The sequence below is a fragment of the Pyrgilauda ruficollis genome, unplaced genomic scaffold (genome assembly GCF_017590135.1).
Source record: "Pyrgilauda ruficollis isolate IOZ18807 unplaced genomic scaffold, ASM1759013v1 scaffold11, whole genome shotgun sequence".
Taxonomy (NCBI): Eukaryota; Metazoa; Chordata; class Aves; order Passeriformes; family Passeridae; genus Pyrgilauda; species Pyrgilauda ruficollis.
In genome coordinates this window covers 10,988,187-11,012,020 of record NW_024509210.1, presented here as the reverse complement: position 1 = coordinate 11,012,020, position 23,834 = coordinate 10,988,187, and the positions used below count along the sequence as shown (strand labels likewise).

Sequence of the window (23,834 nt, the reverse complement as noted above, 5' to 3'; positions counted from 1 at the left end):
CAGCTGGCTTTGGAGCTGGCTTTGTGCTGCAAATGCTTGTCCGCTGGGAACCAAAAGCCAGATGTGCTTCACATAGTTTCCAGGCAGCACTGATCCATCAGATGACAGTAGCTATTGAGTGCTCTTATGGTGGCCCAGAGACACAAAGATGAAAGCCTGATGCCTGTCAACACCTCCCTTGCCATTCCTGTGTGTCTTCAGTTTTCACTTCAGTCCACCTCACAAAAGCAAATGCCACAGAATATGATGTTGCAATGTTAATAACCTTTTATTTTTGAAAAAGAAAATCCCAAGTTTTTAATTTTGAACTGCCAGACAAATTTGAACTTTGTCAAATATTTTCCTGCACTAACCTTAGCTGGGAACCCACCTCCTTCTTTAGAAGCATTTTCTACAGCAATTCCTGGTTGATTTTTAATATGGAAGATGAACAATATTTGAATGCCCTCTCAAGGAAACGTACTTACATGGAGGAAAAAAAGCTCTGATGAACAGCCAAAAGGAAAAGCCTGTAGAGATACCTGGAATAATTTCTTAGAATGGCTTATGTTGTTTCCCAGCTGCTCTGCCTTTAAACAGCCTGTTACCCCAACTCAGGAGCTCCACCAATTGTAAAAGCAAGAACTAACCAGTGCCAGATTCAAGTCTCAAAATACAAACCCTCTGAGATACAGGGAGTGAAGGGGTGAGGGGCAGGTTCATAAGAAAACTTCTAAGCATTACTGTAGCATAAATAATATGGCATCTTTCACCTCAAATAGCCTAACACTTCATAAAGTGATATGAGCTCCACTAGTTGCTGAAACACAGCTATTTCTGAAGTGGAACCTGATCTCTTTCGCTTTTTTTCTTTCTTTTTCTTTTTCTTTTTTTTTCTTTTAAACTAGCAGACAGTAATGTTTTAAGGTGGAGAGTGAAGGATAGAGTATACAACCAATCGTAAATATAAATCTAGGAAGGCTTTGCAAAATGGAAAGATCAAGCAAAATCTACTTTTATTAATAACATGCGTCCTGGTGTCCCATAAACTTGTGTCCTGAATTTATAAATGCAGTTCATCTATAAGAGATACAGGCAACTCAAACAAGATTCTGTCCTCTTTCTTTCAGCAATACTCTCTTACAGGCCTCTGATAGCAGATGCTCTGCTTCCTTTCCTCTCTTCGTTCAGTTTAATGTCCAAGACCCGGAGCTGGCTGAGGAACCCCGAATTCGGGCAGATGTTTCTTTTAGCACTCACTGTCTTCAGAGCATCCACAAGTGTCATGTTTTCATGGATCATTAAAAAGGCAAGCACTAAAGTTGCTGAGCGGCTCACTCCCATGGCACAATGAACGAACACCTTACCTGCACAAACAAAAAAGCACAGCAAGGTGAGTGTGCTTTACCATTTCTAAAGTGGAAAAGACAAAGGGAGGAGAAAAAAAATTAGTAGAAACAAGTTAAGAAAGCAATGGTGACAATTATGGATCTTCATGCTTTCAAGAAAACTACCTCTCAGGCAAGGTAGTATTTCATACTAATCTCCTGCATCTAATTTAGGCCTAAGATTGAAATAGTTGAAATTTTCTGTGGAAGGAGAAGCTTTCTGGGACTAAACTTGTTAGTATAGTTTTCTATGGAAAAAAAAAAAAAATTGGCAGAAAAATTTGGCCCAGCCCTGACTGTGATCACTGGCAAGTCCCACAAACTCTGTGGGATAGTCTGCCTGTAAAAATGGAGTTGTAATTTACTGTATCTCAGCAGCCCAGTGTGAGCTATAACTGAGGATTTAATAAAGCACTCCAGTGAAAGCAGCAGATCCTGCAGCCAGTCAGAGTCAGAGCAAACTCTGGAACAAATGGAAATTATGATAACTAGGCCCTAATCCAAACTCTGCTGACAAAAATTCAGCAGGCTGCAGGTCAGGCTCATAGTTTTTGACTTAGTTCATTAACTTCTGCTGCTTCTCTAGCTTAATAGACAGGCTGAATAAAGCTGCAATTCTGTGAAGTACTTGAGCGTGTGAAGCATTCGAGCCAGCTCCGAAGTGCCTCTGCTCCCGCAGGGAGCAGGAGCAGCATGCAGGGCAGGATCCCCAGCTGGAGCCCCTGTCAGTGTGTGCCGGGTGGAAGGGATGTGTGGGAGCACACAGATCCTACTGATTCCTACAGGATGGACTCATGGGGCAGCATCTGCAGTGCCATAAACTTTGTCCTTCCCTCTACACTCTGGTCCCAGAGCTTGCCCTTCTTTCCACCATGCTGGGCTGGGGGCAGGCAGTCTTTTGCAACTGCTGGGGACCTGGCACAGCCACCTTCCCTGCAGCACATGGCATAGGCACCCTTCTCCAGCCTCTGCTCAGTGGTTCTGTATGTGCTCCCTTGAACCATATGCTGATTCTGAGCTCTGTTGGTGCCTGTTACTGCAATGAAAAGTCATTTGGCTTGCATTGTAATTTCCCCTCAAAGCTTCTTCCCCTTTGCTTCTCTCTTACCTCCTGAAGAGTTTAAGGCCTTGCCTATGAAATTGGCAGCATCATAGAAGAAGATACTTAAATCGAAGGAAGGATCATCAAATGCTTCTATTCCATAGTACTCTATTTGCAGATCTGCATAATAGTTGGCTCCCGTGTTGATGCTATATGGTCCATCTGCTGCATTAAGGATATGAGTAATGTTGAGGCTTCGAAGTGTAGCTTTGCTCCTAGCAGCCCACCTGTTGAAAGACATGAAGGGCACATTGGCAACGCTCCTAACATTCTGCAAAAATAGCATGGTTTAAAGTTAGTGCCTGCTCCTACTACGGAAGGATGCAGAAACTGCATCCTGCTTACAGAGGAGCAAATTTCAAGTACAGTGCTTTGCACATGAAAAATATGATATGGAGGTGCGGAGAACAGCAGGAGCACAGACTTGCCAGTGGGATACTGTCAGTTAAGCAAATGCCTCCCACCAGATAATCCCTGGGAACACAGCTTACTGTATGAAGTGGTCAAGATTTTCCTTAAATATTTGTTTAGGAAATATGAGAGCTAATCTGTCATTGATAGGGTGCCTCGTCTCAAGAGTGAGAGTTCACACAGATGCAGCAACACCTTGTTCCTGGTTTGGACATGAAGTGGATGCATTGTGTTCACCAGCTAGGTGAACCCCACTTCCCACCATAAACTAGGATTTATAGGCATTCTACACAATTCTGAACCTTAACTGATATATTCATGAGGAGGAGGAGCTGGGAAAAATGAGCTAATGATCTTGGTAATCTGCAATAATCCAATTGGAAGGAAACAGCAACAAATATTACAGGTCACAAGAATAAGGCATTTACATGAAAATTCATGTTTGATATTTTCAGCTTTATCATCTTTGAAAGAAAGCTTGGATTTGGAATGTCAGGGTCACTATTGTACAATTCATTTGGGTCTTCCTCCTGGATTTTAATCTTGCTACCCCTATTTGAGTGTTAGGGCTATTGGCCTCTTGTCTGCTGTCTTAGAGCAGAGTTTCCAGGCCACATAATGCATCTCAGAATTGACATCAATTTGGCTCATCAGTAGATTCTTTGAGGACTTTAGTCTAGAATACAAATAATTTTTGCCCTGCTAAATCTATGGTGGCTCAAAGAATACAAAAAACCAAGTCAGACATGCTATGAGTAAGTCACCATTTTGTATGTCATGTATTTCTTGACATCCAAGCTCTTTACATCATCAGTTTTGGAAGCCTGTATCGCAAAAACGTACCTGAAGACCCAAAAGCTGCTCCCCAGTAGTACCAGACCCTTTCCTCCTCCTCCTCCTCCTCCTCCTCCCAGGGACTGATAACAGCTTAACAATAGAACCATATGTTCTTACGCATCTCCCAGGTAGATATTTGGCCAGACTTGGTCCACGTGATTATCAGAGCCTCCTCTGAGCCACAGGAGCTGCTGGAGATCTGATAGTGCCGGTGTTTCGTAGGACGTGCTGCTAGTCAGGGATGAAGGGTCTCTGGTGTGAAGCATCTTGCTGCTCCTTTGCATGCACTCAGGCTGTATCAGAGACAGCTTTTCTGAAATGAATTGAAAGGAAATTTTCATACAGAAATACTATTCCCTGGAAAGTAGACCTGTTCATTACCCTCCAAATAGGATTACATTATTAGAACTAGTGTGTGCAGCAGGGCCTGCAGGTGTTGCTAAAAGCATCCAGAGAGCAGGACTGACTCAGGGGTAGGACTGTGCAGACATGTAATTTCTCCCCTGAGAAAGCAGCATAAGATAATGTGATTTAATTTCTTGTCAAGTAACACTATTGGTAAAGAACATCTGCACCACCTGAATGCAGACTGGATGAACCTTGTAGGCACAGCTAACATTTCTCTTTTTGTTGAAGTGCTACCAGAGTATTTGTGTACACTTGATTCTGATTAGTCAAAACTGGAAGTTTTTGAATGCATCAATTAATTGACTTACAAAGTTTCTAGGGCCAAGGTGAAAATCTTAGGATGTGAGCACTATTTGTATGGTGTATGTGTACACACATATAAACAGTGTGTACATACAATTTTATTTCATTTACAGTGATGTATTTAAACACACCTACACACATACATACATTTACACATAGGAAGGATTTTCAAATGCATCTATAAACATATATATATTGTATATGTCTGTATTTACAGAAAGAGAAATTGAAGAAATTGAGAGGATTTGAACTAGTTTTTTCTCTCTCAGTTGAATATCCCTGGACACTTAGCTATACTGGTATTCTTGTGCCTGTCTGTCTCAATCTCTCCTCTGGGAGCCGTTCCACTTTGTATAAATAATGTGATTCCCTCCAGAGAGGGGCCATTTCTCTTGTCTGAGGGGCAGGGTACTTACCCAGGATGTGAGAATAAAAGAGTATTTTTGAAATTCTAGAGCTAAAAGTTCTGACATTGTTGTCCTGTTGACAATCCCATCTAGGGCTCCCTCACAGGTCTCTTGAGATCACAGACCTGTGAACCCTCACAAATCATGCCGTGGAATATGGGCAACCCTTTTGCAATGCTGTTTGCTGGTTTAGACCCAGCAAGCGCAGGTCAGATGGTTCAGCTGGAAGCAAAGCTCAGTCAAGAGCAAGATATCCAAGCAGTCCCTTCTCTGAGACTTTAGGAACATTTCTCCTCCCTGGATCTCATTATTCTGAATTGCTGTTCTTGCCCCCTGAAACTATAAATGAGCTTTATTTTGTTGCTTATTCTTACTAGAGTCATAATCAATGAGGAAGGCACACTAGAACTCTTCCCAGAGTAGGGTAAATTGTATTTATTCTGATATGGCAACAGCTTTCACTCTAATGCCTGAATGCCTAAATCTAAATTTTGGGTTTATTTTCTCAGCAATTTTAGAAAACAAGCGCAAGCGGGACCTTCAGAAGTCATCTGGTCTGTCCCCTACCCCACAGCAGCAGGAGCCATATGGATGTTGCTCGTAAAACAACAACTTTGTCCATGTATGTTATTTTTAACAGTGGAAGCTGATTTGGGGAATAAGCAGAAAACAAGGGAGAATATATTTTTGCTTACAGAAAAAGAAGTGGAGTTGATGTGAGGCATATTACTGAACATACACATATATTTCTGAGTCCTCAGTCTAAATTTGCTTCCTTTGCCCCTTCCTCCCTCCTCCTCCCCACAAATGTTAAGTGCAGTTATAGCTTTTTGTATGTTCCAATAAGAAAGAGGTCTCCCTAGGGTAACTACTTAATAAGCAAGATATGAAAAGCACAATAAAAATGATGGGAGACATAGAAAAAAGAAGACTGGTTTTACTTTTAATGATGGAGGAAAAGAACTGCAGGGAAGTAGAGAGAAATATAGAGATAAAAGCTACGAATTTTTCAGGCAGATAATATAAGATCAAGAGCTTTGGTAAAGGAGTATGTTGTGCAATCCTAGCCCAGATTAGCATGAAGAATAGCACAGAAACACATAGTGTGCATTACCCTACAAGTTTTACTGCCTTGTGAAAGTCATGCACTGTGCTCAAGAGCTACTGCCAGCATCTTTATGATGACCTGTTTGTACTTTCACTGACACAGAACATTAAGCTGAAGAAGTTAAAGAAAATCAAGAATAAGATAATACAGCTTCTCCATCAGGAGATTCATAGGACCACAGGCTCATTTTCAAGGAGTGTAGGTGACTCTGAGTTACTTCAAATACTAAAGGGCTGAAGTTGTGGAGCAGATGGATACCAAACTTTCACTTCTTCTAGACCCTGCTGCTTTTAACTTCTATTGTAGCCTCTCAGAGATGATAAGCAAAGAGAATTAGATTGTGTGGCCACTTGTTCAAGACCTGACTTTGAGGAGGTTCTCCCAAAACTGAGTCATTTTTGTGCCAGTGACACTTCACAGGTGACTCTGGCCTTTGCAGCCAGGGAAATGCTTTGCAACAGAGCTCCCTTTCACAGAGCAATCCTCTTTCCAAAAGGTGTGCCAACATTGTTTTATTCACATGCCTAATGTCAGACGAGTGAGCTCCTTGTGTCAACACAAGCACAGCTCCTCCCAAGAACACAGCTCCCGTCTGCGCTGCACTGCCTTGAAATTGGATTGCTCTGCAGGGCCTTCAGGGTAAGCCTGGAAATAACTATAGCAGATGATTGGACTAATGAGGAAAGCAATATGAATTTTTTAATTGAAGGCCAGGGACTTTGGTGAAGGTTTCCCCCCCACCTTCTACTTTAAGATACTGCAGAGGTAGCAAAAGTGCTGCCACTGATTACATTTCTCTAAGCTTCTCCCTCCCTCTGGGTGGCTCCCAGAAGCTGCTCTAGTTGGAAACAGTCAGTGACAGCAGGAGCGCAGGAATCCCTGTACCTGAGGGGAAAATTTCTGTCTTACAAGGTCACTAACATTTTCTGCAGAGATCTAAACCATGCAAGTTGGATAGGATTACTTTTCTTTTAAACTGTCGCCACCTCATTAGCTCCTTTCCTTTCCTTTCCTTTCCTTTCCTTTCCTTTCCTTTCCTTTCCTTTCCTTTCCTTTCCTTTCCCTTTCCCTTTCCCTTTCCCTTTCCCTTTCCCTTTCCTTTCCTCATTCATTTCCACTTTCCTTCCCTTCTTTAATATTTCTTATCTTTCTTATCTCTCTTTCTTATAATTCTATCTTTCTTATCTTTCTATCTTTCTTTTTTTTTTTTCTGCTTAAAAACAAAACAATGGAAACAAAAAAATTCAACCTATGGGAGACTTTTGAGGTTAGACAAAGATTTTAATGGCAATCCACAAAACACAAGGTAGCACACAAGCTTTAAAATGGTCTTGTCATTTTGTATCATGTCCCACCCAGCTGGAGCACTGGGGTACAGCCCGAATGGCCAGGGCTGGGATCCAGCTTGGATCCCTGTCTGGCCTGTGGAGCCTGGGTTTCCCCAGTGGTCCAGGAGTTGCCCTGGAGGTCCAGGCTGGAGATGGCTGTGGGTGACACTGCCTGGCTGCAGGGAGCACCCAGGAAAGGCTGTGGGTCATCCATGCTGTTTGCATGCAGCTGGGGGCAGCTCCTGAGGGACTCAGTCATGCCAAAACCTTGTCTAAAACAACCTAGTGGAGCTTTGTATCTCCCCAGTATTGTCCAACCGCTTGAATACTACAGTCTGCAAAGTTTTTTGGTTTGTTGGTTTGGTTTATTTTTTTTTCCCTTCCTTTCTCTATGGTGAAAATGATTGTCATTTTCTATTGAACATCTCTGGCAAAAAAAAAAAAAAAAAAACCAACCCCCCCCCCAAAAAAAAAAACAACAAAAAAACCCCAAAACAAAACAACAACAACAAAACCACAAAAAACCAAAAAACAACAACAACAAAAAAGAAAATAAAAGTAAAAACCCATATAAACCCCCCAGTGACTTGAATTGGCTAAAGCATTTAATAGATTTGTATTGCATTTGCAGATTCTAGTGGAAAAAAACTCAGCAAAGTTTTGGGGGTAAAAACGCAAACACACCAATATTGTAGATATGAAATAGATAATTTTGTTATTTCAAAAAAAAATTACCATTTCCATTTTTCCATTCAGTTACTTTGTTTTGCAATTTGTTCTCCCGCATTGCATAAAATATTTTAAACATTAATACAAGATGAAATGGCTTGCTCCTGGTTGAGAAAAATATGTTTTATTTCACTAACAATGAACACAGACTGAATAGCCACCTATTTGCCTGTGACAGGGCCTCCTGCCATTTTGCCATGGCTGTTCCCTTGTCTCCTCAGATGGAACTGAGTTGTAAAGAGATTAAATGAACATCTGGAGTCCCAAGAGGAGTCTGACAGGACATTAGTTGGACCCAAATCATCTTTCCTCCTTCCCTTTTGCTAGCACCTTCCTGGCTGGCACAGCTCTGCCTGTGGTTATGCTGATAGCCCAGATGGGGACAGGTGTCTTTCAGTAACAAGTTCTTACATGAGATTATTGAGAGCCGCAGGCACAGCAGAGCCTGTGGATACTACAATAGCACAAACACTACCTAACAAAAACATGATACAGAAAGCTCCTGCAGCCAAATATCCTAAATTCCCTGTATCAAAAACCTGACAAACTAAATGGTTCAAAATTCCAAAGCATGGGGTCAGAATATAATTCATGTGGAAGGGAAAAAAATTTAAAAACAGCCTCTTGATGCATTTGAAAATGCTGACTACTCTGTTTTTTCTTCTCTTTTCTCTCAGCAAGCATATCTGCACTCATCTTTTACACTCCTTGCTCTTTTCTCTCAGGTAGTGTGTGACACTATGGCTCTTTGTCCTCCTGATGGAAAATTCCAGATGTAAAGAAGTGTGTTTCACAAGGAAATGATCATGTTAGTGGAATTAATCTTTTAGATACTGTAACGTGAAATATGATCTTCCTTTTTGTTAAGAAGACCCAGTCTGTGTCTCTACATTTTGGTCAGACTCTGACACTAAGAGAACCCAGGAGTCTCTTGAGGTAGAGCTGAAAGCTTTGCGTGCAGAAACAGGCACATTTAAAAGCAGTAGCAAAGTTAAAACAGCCAGATGGGAACCTAGCAGGCAAGCGAGAGGGGAACTCTCTGTTTTCCTTGCAAGCCCTACAGGGGCTTGTTTGCAGGAATTAGAATCTCTCACCAGCAGTTCACTGCAGCTCTAATACCAAGTGGTATTGAAAATGAGAAGCAGGTTATGGCTGATGGTTTAAATGAGGTACCTATGGGAATTTAGAAATGAGATCCTGGACTTGTCTTGGTGTAGACTGTGCACATGGCAGAGCAATATTGCTTTCTTGGCTGACTGCATCATATATTATGGCCTTTTATTTTGCTCACAGTCAAACAGCAGGGAATAGTGGAAGTTCATTGCTCCAGCTCAGTGTTCAAACTCTGATCTGCCTCACCAGAGGCAGTGCCCCTGAATAATGGAAAGCAGAATCGGTCCCTCAGCCTCAGTGCAGGTTCATATTCAATGCAGCACTGTATAAATGTTATTGACGTTATTTTGGAGTTAAGAGAAAAGCAGAATGTACAATTAAAGCTCTGTTTGGTTCAGGTTTTCAGAGAATTTACTACCTGGGAAAGATGCCAGATCGAGGGCTCTGAAAACACAGCCCGCCCTTTAACCGCAGCATCAGGAAAGAGCGGGAGCAGCTCTCCAAGCCTCCTCTGTGGCTTCCCCCTCAGCCCAGCCCAGCTCAGACTGCAGATGCCCCTCACCCTACACTGGCAACCATGTTTTACAGGGTGGGAGAAAATCTGAGTCTTCACACCTCTTCACACTTGGTCTCCCTCCTGACATCTCCATTCACATCCGGCCTTGTACATTTATGATGGGGCCCTCTCACTTCTCCAAACTGAGCTGGAAGGTACCAGCTTTTGCTTGCAAGGAGCCTGAGCTGTGCTGGAAAGCTAAAGGCTCCTTCCTCTGTGAGCCCTCCGGTTCCTGTGTAGGGCCGCCCATGGTGCTGGAGCAGCCTCCACCTGAGGACGGCAGCAACGCACAAGGCCATTTCAGTAGAGGGAGCGATCACAGGGCAGGGCAGGTGCGAGGAGTCAGCCTCAGAAAGGGTTTGGATAGCCACAAGAGCTCCTGGTGGTGAGGCAGGTCCCAGGTGAAGTGAGAAGAAAGGGGGTGCATGGCTAGACACAGCATGCAGGTGGAGGTGGAGCCCAAGGCAAGCCCCTGGGAGGGGCAGAGCTTGCTGAGCACAGTGGAGTGAGCTTCATCTGTGCCTTGCTAGTTTTTGGGAAGAGGGTGCTGTCTTACAGAAGAGCTCCTGGACAGCATTTCCTCTTCTTTGCAATGTAATAGACCTGCACATATTTTCCCAAAACTTGTCATTCAAGGGGGGAGCACCTTTGTGTTGCCCCCTTCCCACCTCCCACAACCCTCCCATCTGAGTCACGCAGCCTAGGAAGAAGCACTTGCCCATGCACGTGGCAAAGGCTGCAGGAAAGAATGGCTTAAAAATGGAGGCACTGGTTGGAAAAATGGGGAGTCCTGCTGGCAGTGACAGGTCATGGCTGTGGCATGATGCCAGCTTTTACATCTGCAGCTTTCAGATTCAAAGGAGATAAAAAAAGAAGTATTACCTTAGTAGCTGGCATCTCTAAGCTATGGAATGAACCATCCCCAGCAAGACAGCGCTGCCCTCCACAGGCTCCTAGCACAATTTCCGACTGTCTGTGGATGTCTTCGAGCCTAGGGTGATGCTTTCCCCTTTATTTCTCCTCTGGAGCATTCCTATCCAGGGTACAGCTAGGAATTCAAGCCCCCCAAAATCTGATTCTTTTGATGCATTTCAACTGTGCTAATGCTTCTCCCTGAATTAAAATTGTCTAGTCTTAGGTCCTGCTGCCAGCAGCCATAACTATGCTGGATGCTGTAATCAGGGGAGCACACAATCACCATGCAGCTAACTGCTTCTAATAGTAGAAACTTCGCTCTAATCTTACATAACACCAGTAATGGAGCAGAGAGGCTGTGGCTTCTGAGGAGCTTAGAAAGCTTTCTTGGGCAGCTCATGCCCTGAGGGCAGAGAAGCTGCAGCTGCAGTGAGAGCAAGAAAAACAAAATGACCTTGCTATTGATAACAGTTCAGTGAGCGCTGTCACAGCCAGTGCTGTGCCAAGACTACATTGGTGTCACAGGCTGTCGATAGGTGTAAGTTATGGTCAGTTCTGATAAAAACGGTGTCAAAGAGGCCAGACTGAGAGACGGATGTGGGGAAATAATGTCTTGCAAGCTTCAGGAAAGACAAACATGGATGTTAATATATTGCTATTAAAAGGGGCTCCAAAGCACTTTCATTTCTGCAGGCAGTATGGATTTGTGTGACTGTGGATTAAAGGGTTTTTTGCCTTCTCCTTGATTTACTCCTCAAATGATTTTTATCTGACAGCTGTTATCAATACTAAATTGACAACGCTGTCAAGTTTGCAAGATTTCAGAATATTTGAAGGCATGAGAAAAGGATTTTGATATTCCTCAGTCGTGGCAGGGGTAGCTTTGAGCTGTCTCTCCCTGCACTTTTAACATAAGCAGTGAAGTGCTCTCCTTGCTTTGCCTTTCTTGTAAGGGTACCTACAAAAAAAGGCAGCTTTTTCTAAAGTAGACAAAGCTGTACAAATTCTTTGCTATGAAATCAAGAGCAAACTTCAAAACTCTGCAGTAGAAGATCTATTTTGGCACTTGAGTTTTTCAGGCATATCATAGAGCTTTCCAGCGACATTCTGAGCTCTGTTGGGGCAGAGTGGAATGTTTTTTCTTTTAATTTTTTTTTTCAACTGCTGACTTTAAAATCATTATTTGATTTTGATTAAGTCATCTTTTAAGAAGAGTGATTGTATGTCACAAAGGAATTGACCACTGATGAGCACATGAGAATAACTAAAAGGAGATATTAAGGCATAGAACTCAGGTTTCCTGTCTCTTGCAACTTTTGATTATGTATCTAATGAGTATTTGCTCCTAATTTCTTACCTTAAATTTGAAGAAATACAAGTGAGTGCTTTTTCTATTGCAACTCCCTGGTACCAGGGTGCCAGGTAAATCAGAGTGAAGTAGGAACTGCCTCATCAGGGACTGTGGGCAAAGCAAGGTGTGCAGCTGCCTCTGCAGGCTGTGAGGGATGAGGGGTCAAGGGCAGCGGGGATGTGCTGCTGCTCCCTGGAACTCCCAGTCCCAGGGTCACTGGGAAGGAATTTGCCTGCCTGGCCCTGCTGCAATATCTCTGTGAGAAGCAGGCAACACGATGAGACTGAGGCTATGCAAGCCTTGTAGTTGGTCAGGCAGGGCAGAAGCAAGGGTTGTTTTGTCCCAGCACGTTTTTGGAGAGTGTTTTCACTGTATTGCCAGGTTTCACTATATCTAGCCAGGTTTTATGCTGTTGTTTTTCTGATTCTGTTTAATGCCCTTGGAGTGGACTGTAGGTGGACGGCAATGCTGGTAGGAGGGGAGAAGAGCCTCCAGCAAAGAAGCAGCCTCAGGGCTCCCCAAGAGAGAGAGTTGCGCAGAGCTAGAAGGAAGGAGCGTGTCCTTGTTGGAGGTTGTGCCTGCTGCAGGTGGTTTACACAGACAGCTTGGGAGCACACTGCAAACAGAATGGTCCATTTTCCCAAAGCAAACCTCCGTGCCTCCAGCACAGCCTTGGGAAGGCTGTCCTCTGCCTGAGAAAGTGGCTGCTAGCAGGAATGCATTAAGGACTGCGACATTCTCAGGTACAATGGCAATGGGAGTCACCTGTGAGCTATAAATAGCACTAACATCCTTTCTCTCCAGTGCCTGGAATCCAAGCAGTCATTTTTGCGGGTGCTAGTGAAAATGAACAAAGCTTTGAAGAGCTTTTATTTACACTCTCTTTGCAGGCTGGAAATTTTCTTAGTAAGTAGTGACTAGTTTTTCTTACTGACTCTGAATTTTGCATTTATTTTAAGGGAAAATACTGGCATTTTTTTCTTTTTGAATTTTTAAAAATTATCATAGATAATTTTCATATCTTTACCTCATCTGGGAAGAGCTATTGTGGCAGGACAGTTGGGATCACAAGTATTCATTTTCAAAAATGCTCTGTGCAATAGCAGGAAAAGGGGGAAACACCTAGGAACCTAGATTCTGTCTTATATAAATCTTACATGAATTTTTAACAAAATAATGAAAATGTTTGGTTCAGAATTAGGCAAATAATGCAGGATGTCTGGGCAGGTTTTGTGGCGTTTACATTGAGAGACCAGACAGCAACAGTGGTTGCAGTAAAAGGAAAAGCTTTACATGCCTATCAGACAAGATCTTCCTACAGTTTGATAGGAAACAAAGATGGCTTTGTTAAGGAGCTATGAAGACCTGAGAGCAACACTGGCATAAAGGAGCCTTTTCAAAATATTTAGGGTTCACTTGATGAAGTCTTGTCATAACATGATTAAGTCTCACCTGTTATGCAACTCTCCTTTGCTCTTTATAGACAGCAGAAAACACAAAGGTCTACAAAACAGACAATTTGCTCTGGGATAACCAAAGAACCCCTGCTACAAGATTAACTGGTGGAGCTGGAAAAATTACTCAAGCTTTTAAATATGCAAGAGGGGCTGTATTTTTTTGCAGTGATGCCAATTAATCTAATTCTAGATTAGACTCTTTTACTGACAACCCTTGTCTCAGGCCAGCGGGCAGCGCTGCGGCTAGTGAAACGCTGTGATTTTTCCTGCTGCCACAAGATGGCAGGAAAAAACAATGTTGGAGGATTTAAAAATACACAGCGATGAGCATCGCAGAACGGAATACACTCCTGACCGGCATTTAAAGGGAGAACCTACAAGAAACTGTGCACTGGATGAAAGAAAAATGTGAAGTGTACTTAATTAATTAGATTGGTATTGACCTGGGTGTATACCTCAAAAGATCTACACTGTATCCTTTCCTATGCAGGTTTTGTGTATAAGAAAAGCCTGTGACAGTGCTCATTTTTCCCTGTACATTGTGCAGTTTGGCCGGGTTTTGTTCTGCTTGCAAAATCTGTCATACAAACCAGTCCAAGACATAATGCACTCACCTAAAGTAAAAAGCATGATGACTATTTCAGTCTTTTATACTGTCTTCTTCTAAATACGGTTATCTTCCCATTTCCTGTTCCTCCAGCCATACTAGAAAAAGAGCCCAGCTAGAGGACACTGCTCTGGCTTTTGGGAACAGTGGAGACACGAGGGACAGCAGCTGGGCAGGAGGGCACTCCTGGGTGCTAACAGGATGTGGCCCTGGGTTGCTGGGCTGGGGAGTGGGTCAAACCGGTGGGGTCAAACCCCCTGCCTGTTCTCCTGGGAAAACTGGCCCCTCAATGCAAGGGGTGTCACAGGAGCTGCTGGGGCTTTGGAAGAGGGCTGGAAGGGAGGAGTCTGTGCTGTTCATGCTCTCTCCCCAGCTGTTTTAACTTCAAATACTTTTCTTAACGGAAATAAACCCTCTACAAGAACAGAAATTGGTTTGGAAAGTACAACCAGACTGGCTGGGGGTTTTGAGTTATAAAGAGGCACTCCTCCTCAGCAGCCAGTGTGGTGGCTCCCCTCCATTCTTCTAACAGATAAAAGAAAGCTGCGGAAAACTCACAAAGATTATTGTGCACCAGGAGCTCGTTAACTGGAAGAAGTTAATTGTGAATGGTAGCACTGTGAAGACCCGGAGGGTCCCGGCCCTGGCCCTGGCCCTGCCACACCACTGCTTGCAGCATGGCCTGGCCTGGCCTGGCTTGGCCTGCCTGGCCTGGCCTGGCCTGGCCTGACCTGGCCTGGCCTTCCCTCACTGAGGCATGGAGGACGTTCATCAGTGCCTTTGCAGTTTGTCTGGTGAGGGACAAAGCTCATGGTCATGGCAGCTGTGCTGCCCTGTGGCAGTGGCCTCCCCAGAGCCTCCTCCAGCACCAGCCTGCTCCTCACCCAGCCAGCCTTCCTCCTCACCACCCAGCCTTCCTCCTCACTCACCCAACATGTTCCTCACCCATCCAGCCTTCCTCCTCAGCCATCCAGCTTGCTCCTCAGCTATCCATTCACCTTCCTTTCTCACCCAGCCTTCACTGCTCCTTTTCTTTTTTTCCCCCACAGCCTTCACCCCTCCTTGGATCTGATGGAGGCAAGGTGCTTGTTGGGTTCGTGAGGGCAATTAAGGACTTTTGTGCTAGGACCAGCTCTTCTTTTCAGTCTATAGTAATTAAAAGTATCAAGAGGCTTAAGAAGTAGCCAATCTGTTGAAAGCCAAAAGCTGGAGGATACACAGCTGTCCTGTTTCTTATGCTGGCTTTCTCTAGACTCTGCTCTGGCCTGATGGAGAATGAATAACTAGCCAGCCCTTCAGGTCCAACCTGCATTGGCTCTTTTTCCACCTGTCTTATGAATGCTGTGTCCACACTACTCATTACTAAATACTGAATTCTATAACATGGGCACCAAACATCTGCCTCCCAGGCTGGCAATACATTTGTCACTATGAACCAAGATTCATTTCACAGTGACAACATGGAGGAGAATGAGAATGACAAGGCATCAAGAGTGAAGAAGCAAAAGCAAAATGCTTAAAGCAGCTTTCAACTGTTGAGATGATGAGGGAAAAAGAACTGGTAATACGGGTGCCCATCACCTGGGCAGGAACACCCTTGTCCCAAGACATGATGCTAAAACAGATCCTAATGCCTTCACACCTTTCCAGATTCTGATCCTACTTGGACTTTAAAGATATTCTTTCTTGTAATGCTTCTTTTTGTAAAATTACATTGGTCCCAGCTTGGTTCTGCAGTTAGCAGCTTCATTTTGTGAGGAAAACAAGGGATGGAAGGTCACCTCACGTAATCCTGCTCCATTTTCTTGTAGTCACTAAATTTCCCAATTTTTCTGGGGAGATGGAAGGTCTGCAGCTGCTGACAGCACCACAAGAACACTGCCAGCATCTAGGAGCCTTCTTTCGCCCTTTGGCTGCCCACCTCTGAGTTATGGGGTCCCACCTGCTATTTAAAGGTAGATTAAGCCTTCCTTGAAATAAATAAACTGGGCACAAAATTACTTTGAATTTTAGCACATGCAGGACATCCTACAACCAGGGTCCTTTTGCCAGGCTTTCATCAACTGATCATCTAGGTCAGAACAGCTCCAGGATATGCTTAATCCTGCTCTGGATGTGAGGTGAGCAAGACTTTACAGAATGAGGCGTTAGTAGATATGTGTGTAGGGGGAAAAAACCACTCTCTAGACACCTGCTCCCCTTCGGTGCTTGAAAGGAAAATTCTCCCCTTTCAGCACTAAAGCATTGACTGCAAGTGTCAGTTTGCTATCTTTTATAGAGAAAACAATATTGAGAAACAATTCACCACAGGTAGTTTATCCACAAAGCAGGGGCTGTCCAGGAATTTGAAACCACTGGGTAGAAGGGATTTTCTATTTCTATTCTGCTGGGTTAAGGGACTTTCTATTCTATTGTACCAGGTAAAAACTCTGTCTGAGTTTTTAATTTTTGTTCTGTTGATCAGGGTGTATATGCTTGAGAGGGAACAAACACATGTGCATGTCAGCTCCAAAGGGAGGAACCCCAAGCACAGGTGACATAATCTAATCTCACTCATGGTGCTGGATCAGGTCTTGAGAAGGCTACACTGACCTCTGCTTTTCTCCTGCAACTTTTCACAATTGCCACAAGCAAGGGCTGAGATTGGATGGGTCAGTCTTAACCCAAAAGATCTAATCTGATTCAAAATGGAAGGGCCCACAGCTATGTGAGCTTAATTGGGCCCTTCTCTCTGTTTCTGAGACATCCTGAGCACAGGAACGTGGCTACTGACTGTTGGAACAGAAAAATGTGTCACAGAGCTGAAGTGCTTTTCTTACCCTGACTTACTTAATTTCTGTCCCACCTCCTTCTTCCATAAAGATGTCTGTCATGACTGTCCCATTTTCTGCCTTTCTAGGGTCATAAATAATAGTGATTACCAAGTAACTTCATCTCATCCCTCTATTAGCTTAACCATTCCCTTGATGGATCACAGACTGGGTGACAACAGGCAAAATCTCTGTCATTAAAAACTCAAACTCCCTCTGCTCTCAGAGCTGCTGGTATGGTGACAGAGCTCCCTTGCACACAGGCAGCCTTGCCTTCTGCCGGGTTACATCTCCTCCAGGCAGGATGGTGCATCCTGACTTTACAGCTGCTGTGTGTGGCTACACATGCTTTCACAGTGGGATCTATCAGCACCAACCACCCCCCTTGCAGGGATCTGAGAATGCTGCCTTTTGGCACGGGAATGAGCCTGCTGTCCCCAGAGAACATAAAGACAAAATCCTGGCCAAAGAGGGAATCATGAGAACAGAGCTAAGGTTTTGACTTTGTAAATGTTTATCTTCAGTCTGTATTTGATGTCTGGGTAATAAGGTGACCAGCCTCTTACAGAAACGTAAGGCAGGTTAAACAACAGAGGGGCACACAGTGGTTTTCTTGAGCTGCAGCACAGAGCATGTGCAAGGCCTTACCATTCCCCACTTGCCACCTTTGTGGCTGATGGATCCTTTCATGCAGTGTCTCTTCCTAAGCCTTTCAGATCTGAGCTGTAAGTATGGTTGATACAGCTGTGCTTCTTTTTCTTTTTTTTTTTTTTTTCTAAAAAGAATGGCTTTCCCTTTGTACTGTTTGCATTTTTTCATGCTGCTTTGGTTCACTCACCGTTTTCCTCAGTTTGGTCAAGAAACTGTCTGTGAAAACAAGAATGGAAAAAAAGAAAATTATCAAAGACAGCTTTTTAATATACACAGGGAAGAGATGTTTCAAAGTGAGTCTATCAGGTTATGCACCTAAGTATTATTTCTGCCCTTGAAAATCTTTCACTTACAGTGCTCAGTTGGTCTGTGCAAATCCATTGCTTAAGAGGTAATTGGCCATTTTAATAGAAGGATCAGAAACAAAAACACTCCAGGCTGTTGTTCTAAGCATTAAAAAAAAAAAAAAAAAAAAAGGAATTATGGAAAGAATATGTTTCAGGGCATCATCCAGCCTCTCTTGAAACTGTGCAAATTCACTTGGTGAAAACAACAGCAGACACAATGAAATTAGTTGTACATGAAGAACCGAGATCTCAAATGTGATATTATGCAGAAAGTAAAGAGTCTGTACTAAATAAGTAACAGCTCAACGTGTTACCAAGGGTGCACTTTGATTTTGATGAATGTTAAAAGAACCTTTAGCCTTGAAAATAAAGAGGATAATTTCTCTCTAGGCAATGGCTGCTCGTGAAAGCCATAAAATAAGAGCACTGGAGCCCTAATTTTATAGTGCTTTTTAAATGATTTTCAAATGGTCCAGCTGCTTTGTGCCACAATAGCACAAGGCAGAGATATTTACGCCGGCAATAACAAGCATGCATCAGCCTGCCCAGGCTGCTCTCCGCAGGCAGCCTGCGGGAGACGAAACACACGTGGAAAGATGATACTTGCCAATGTGGATTGATCACAATCACGCCATGGTCAGAGCAATCCTGGGAAGCCACTTTTTCCACCCAACAACTTGACTGTTTTCCTTGTCTGTGTGTTCCTGTGAAGCACAGGATCTGTGTGGCTGGCAGCGCTGGTTCTATTTTGACACTTGAGAGCCTGCCAGCAGCAGCCTCTTAGGCCACACCGTCCTTGGCTGATGTCTCTTTTTGGAAATAAGAGGGCAAACTCACCCCTGGGTTACACTGCTGGTTTGGGGTGGGAGTTTCCACGAGGAATAGTGTGGCCCCAGCTTTGGTGGTCTGATGCAGCACTGCATTACCTTCTCCAGAAATGCATGCATGTGGCAAGTGAACTCTGGGCAAATGCTATGGAATTCTGCTGAGATGCTGAATTGCCACCAGCAACTTTTCCCAGATATTTTACCTCTGCATGTTTAGGACTTCAGTCTAAAACTGCAATTTATTTTCCAAACAAATGCTCCAAGATGAGAACTATCCTGGGGTGGTCTAGCTTAGCTGGCCAATTTGGGTAGTCATTTCAACAGTTCAAAAAAAAGTTTCAATTTTTTTTCATTACTGTCCCCTCTCCCTGGCGAGACATTGACATAAGACAGGGTACTGGGAGAAACCTGCCTTCTGAGCCAGCTGATTAGGCTTTAAAGAGCAGTTCCTTTATGAAATATTCCATTAAAATTAAATAACCTATCCCTTTCCATGTTCACTAGTGCTAGAGGCACAGCAATGTTCAAGTAATAAGAATTTTGGTGGGAACACGAAATTTTGAGCACAAGAGAAATGTCTAATTTATGGCTGAAAATTTATTGCATTTGAAGTAATTCTCAGGTCCATAAAGCTGAGACAGACCTGGGCAGAGGGCATGGCAAGAAAAAGTTATCTCTGGAAAGTCCTCAGCCATTGAGCATCTATTGTCACCAGGGTGAGAAAACTGTCTCCCATCTGGATGACTTGTATGGGTTGGGCAATATTTTCCCCTTTTCATTTGCTGATCCCAATCAGCAAAACAGGTTAGCATCTTTTTGTGTTCAGGGATAAACTTAAAAGCTTTAATTTTAAACAGGGGCCTACTTTCTCTTGGAGTTGAGTTTTAAAAGTTTTAATGAGCAGAATGGACAGCAAATTAGGAATGTATCCCAGAGGAGTACCTAGCATATTTACTGCCTTCATTTAACCAACTGATTGAGGAATGACAGGAGCATGCAAAATTCAGAAACATTCTATACCCTGAACAGAGAAGAAAAATAGATTTGATGCCAAAGCTTTAGGTCATGTTCCTTTCATCTTTATCTCATATTCAGATTGTTCGTCTGACATTTCTCTTTGTCGCTTTGTGTTCTTTTAATTTCATAGGAGTTTAGAGTTTACATAGGTGTATACTGTATCTTAGTTCAGTATGTAAATCCTTGATGAAATTGATCATAACTGGGTAACTTTTTGGATAGCATTGCCTAGAGGAAAGTGGCAGAATATTGTAAGGAAAGCCAGCATAAAGGAAGCAGATCTGCTTTTTCTAAGAATACAGCAAATAAAGATTTTTCCTTTCAAAACAGACAGGAATACACATAGTGCTGTTCCAGGCTGCATGGAACAGTGCTATGGTCACAGATTGCATAAGTTTGTACTTCTGCCTCACTCGCATCGCATCTCATCTCATCTCTGAGAGATCCAATTTACAGCAGCTGAGATAAAGTAGCCTCCAGGGTATTACACACAGCCCTTTCATAAATCAAGAACTGCTTTTTGTTACTAGAGATCTGAGTCCCGAAACAGAGGAAAACACATGGCATGAGGCTTTGTAAATGGCCAACTGGCATATCTCTGCAATAGCTCTTTGCAGCTTTTGGCTGTTTCTCAAATGAGAAAGTAACTATTTTTAGTTATTTTTGTTGTGTATTCTGACAAATCAATACAGAAAAATAAAAAAAAAATTGGAGCTCTCTGACTGAGAGCTCAAAACTGTCTTCTCTTTTACAATTGCTTTTCTTTTTTCTCTCCTGTGACAGAAGATACATTCTGATGATTACTAGTACACCACGTGTGATCCTTGCCACTGACGTGGATATGGTTTTGTCGCTCACCCCTAATCTCTCAGGATCCTACTGTTTTCCCACGTGCCAATGAAGACCATGTCTGTAAGTGGATAATTAGGCTTACCTGAGTGATTGAGTGACATTTAGTTAATGCTGCTAAAGTAATTTGTGATTGCTTAATGCGAGTGCTGTGTAAGAGCAGCAGTTTACTATTGGGACAGGGATTCACCATTTGACCTTGTTAATGCACACAGAATGTACAGAAATGTGCAACATGGTCAAAGTCGATTCTGTCCACTATGAAAGCTCATGATTACAAGTAGTTCAAGTTATCTTGTTGTCTTGTAATGTAATCCTGTCTGTAGTGCCCACCTGTCAGTGCCCACCACACTCTGAGACATTTTTTCCCCTTTGAGAGGTGTAAGAAAAAGTAAGGTAGTAGAAGAATGGTAAAAGGTTGCGATTTCTGAATATACTCACATCTGGAAATGCAGAATTCCAAGTTATTTCACTTCTGAAAAGAAATAAGTTTAACAAGTTTTACTGACTTCAGTTGGCTACAATCACTTGGGACTTCTGGCCCAAACACCCTACAAAAATTCACCTCAGGAGGTAGCTCAGGTCCTTCTATAACTGGATTTGAAATATGTACATTGAACTCACTGAGGTTTTAGCACAGCTTGTACAATGTTTCTTTGCTGAAGTGATATTAGCCTTGCTGATCCAGTTAAACTCCAGTTAATAAACCTGCCTGCTTAAGGTCAGCATGAAGTTTGACTTCTGCAGGATATGTGCCCTCAGCTGCTTATTATATAGCACTTCGGAAAACATTGTACCTTTAAACCCAAAGGGTCTTGGCCTTGGCCTCGTGTATCAGCAATGGCTGATAGCCAGACAAACATTTAATAATCAGTTTGTTGACAACTTCAAAGTCCTCCAGGATGAAAGCCATCATGTTAAGTCAGCCATCCCTACTTTATTTTGTGATATATTTAACTTGTTTAAAGATGTTGAACATCAGATTTCTGATAAAGGCATACAGAAAAATATTTCTTATAAAATACAGCATTAATTCTAGATTGATCTTTGATTTCCAAGTAGCTGCTCAGAAACTGCACATAAATGGTTCCACAGAAACAAGAAGTGACAATATATGGTACTGTTCTGGGTTATTTTAGCTCTGGCACAAGTCCTGAGGCTGGCATGCGTTTGCTCAGTAACAGAAACATCCATTGTTTATTAACTTCACTGAGTACTGGGTTGGGCCCCAAATGCACATACTCTCTCCATTGCCCATTTCTATCTTATTAAGAGCCCATGAGCCCTTATTCTCAGGTGTTGTTCCTATTTGTCTTATTGATGTTGGCACAATAAAGAAAATTCCATCTGTAGTACTTGATCAACTTCCAGTTTCAGTCTTTGCAGTCTGTAACTCGTATTTAAGCTGATATTAGTGATCAGCTGTTCCATGAACAAAGAAACCTGTTTACATTTTTATTTGTAAGCTGAATGTTCTTAACCTTCATGTTTTCCTTACTACACATACACACTGTTGTTATCTATATATTTTTTCATTTTATTCTCTACCCATTTCTTTCTCCCTACAAGACAGAATGTGATTGAAAGAAACATTCAAGAGTAGTTTGGAACATGTATATTCACAGGCATTAAAAGGAGGTCTTGAAACTGCACGTAAAAGGCTGTCTAAAATCAAATGTTGCTGTTAAGAGAACACAATTTCAGCGATGTTTGTCTTAAATCTTTGCCTGTACTACCTGTCAGGCTCAATTCTACAAAACCTGATTTCTGCACCTGGTTCTAATACATAAAAGAGTTAATTTCCAAGTGTAGTTACAATGTTTAAGCGGAAAGGCAAGGGTCGGTTTCGCACTCTCCTGGCCAAGGCAGGAGTTCAGCGAAGCGCTGCACATCGTTGTGGCTTCTGCCTTAGCACAGCCAGGCTCCGACCAGGGCCCCGTGCTGCTGGCTGTCCCCACCCGCAGGGCACAGGGCCACCTGCCGGCTGCCACGCTCCTGCCTGCAAGTGCAGGGACATCAGGAAGCAGGCGGCAATCTGTAAAATCAAGTTTTGTAAATGCAGATTATTTTCCCAACGTCACCTAGCTCATTTTGGGCGTTGCTGTTTCATAGCTAAAAGAATGGCCACTTCATCTGGATCAGTGGGCAATCAGCGGGGTTTTCAGTATCCCCTCTTTCTATACTGTAGGAATTATTGTAATTTCTAGATATTTCAACAAGTTTGCAACCTGATGATGGTGAAAATACCCTTGTTTTGGCATAACACTGGGCACTAGGCATGTTGAGTGAAGATGATTGCATGCTTTCTCTATGCTTCAGAGTGAAATACCCATCTGCACAGTTTTCAGAAATAGTGAAGTCTGCTGTCATTCAGAATATCCATAGATTTGTCAAAATTTCAACTGCAAATCAAGTTGTCATATAAACAGCCAAAATCAGAATACTTTTTAATGTGAAAATTTCCATTCTAGTTAAAATTACACCAAAAAAAAGGTAAAAACCAATTATTGTTCAATTTTAAGGCTGCTCAGGATCATGAGCCTGTCTTGTCCTTTGTATGGTAAATGCTGTAGCATTTATAAAATCTGTATGCTGCACAATTACAAACTAATATAAAGCAATAAAGAGAGTCTAATTCTTTTTAAAATTGTTTTTCTGTGCAGTAGGTTATTTCTTTAATGGATAGTCCTTGTGTTTTCTTCTGTGCTAATCTTGTCTATTTTAAGGCAATGAAGTTTACCAATGCTAACTATATAAAGTTGGATAGCATATGTTAATGAGTACTGTATTCCCCAGCCCTTCAGAACAGCTCAGCCTCAAATAACACTTACATATTGCCTATGTAGAGATTAGGCCACTCTTCACCCACGTGATTTAATTCCACCTTGCAGCTGTCCAAAATATCTGGCAGTTCCTGGGCAGAGGGAGTGCCAGGCTCAGAGCATTCCTGGGCTGACAGGGTCTGTCTTCAGGTGCTGAGCCCTTTGGAGGCCTGATGCAGAGACAGGCAGAGGAGGGAGGGCCTGCTGGAAGCCGCTGCTGTGGGATGCAAGGGGAGGGTTTTGCTGAAGCAGGCTCTTTCTGCCGCTTGATGTTCCCAAGCAGGTGGCTGACTCTAAATACAGCTCGCGCCTCGACGCCTCCCTGGATTAGCTCAGCGCTACGTCCCTGATGCAATGGGGAACAGCCAGAAAAATGAACCTTCTGCTTTAAGTGAATCTTATGCAAAAAAATGCTACTCCCATCCTCACATAAGCTGTGGTGCTGTTCCTGCCAGCACAGAGCTTTCCCTGTGCTGAAACGTCAGTGAGTGCAACCGAGACGCAGTCCCAAA

The 23,834-nt window shown here is 43.0% G+C and overlaps 1 protein-coding gene across 3 annotated transcripts; it reads right to left on the bottom strand.

Moving 5' to 3' along the window:
- Positions 1-249: 249 nt before the first annotated feature.
- Positions 250-23,450, bottom strand: LOC121356808 (dual specificity protein phosphatase 13-like). 3 transcript variants are annotated; one of them, XM_041473628.1, is made up of 5 exons: positions 23,332-23,450; positions 17,648-17,676; positions 3,835-4,030; positions 2,476-2,696; positions 250-1,346 (listed from the first exon to the last, which is right to left on the bottom strand). In XM_041473628.1, the coding sequence occupies exons 3-5, from the start codon at positions 3,999-4,001 to the stop codon at positions 1,120-1,122; spliced, it is 615 nt and encodes a 204-aa protein (XP_041329562.1). In that variant the 5' UTR covers positions 4,002-4,030; positions 17,648-17,676; positions 23,332-23,450; the 3' UTR covers positions 250-1,119. The 3 variants fall into 3 exon arrangements, with proteins under 3 accessions (XP_041329562.1, XP_041329553.1, XP_041329550.1); XM_041473619.1 differs by lacking the exon at positions 23,332-23,450 and adding an exon at positions 18,415-18,562; XM_041473616.1 differs by lacking the exon at positions 23,332-23,450 and adding an exon at positions 17,814-17,906.
- Between the last annotated feature and the right edge of the window lie 384 nt (positions 23,451-23,834).

Excerpts from the sequence above, each read along its gene's own strand:
- LOC121356808 (XM_041473628.1), bottom strand. The coding sequence starts at position 4,001 with ATGCAAAGGAGCAGCAAGATGCTTCACACCAGAGACCCTTCATCCCTG. Across the intron at positions 2,697-3,834 it reads AATATCTACCTGGGAGATGC|GTGGGCTGCTAGGAGCAAAG; the intron begins GTAAGAACATAT and ends GTCTTTCAACAG. Across the intron at positions 1,347-2,475 it reads GGCCTTAAACTCTTCAGGAG|GTAAGGTGTTCGTTCATTGT; the intron begins GTAAGAGAGAAG and ends TTGTTTGTGCAG.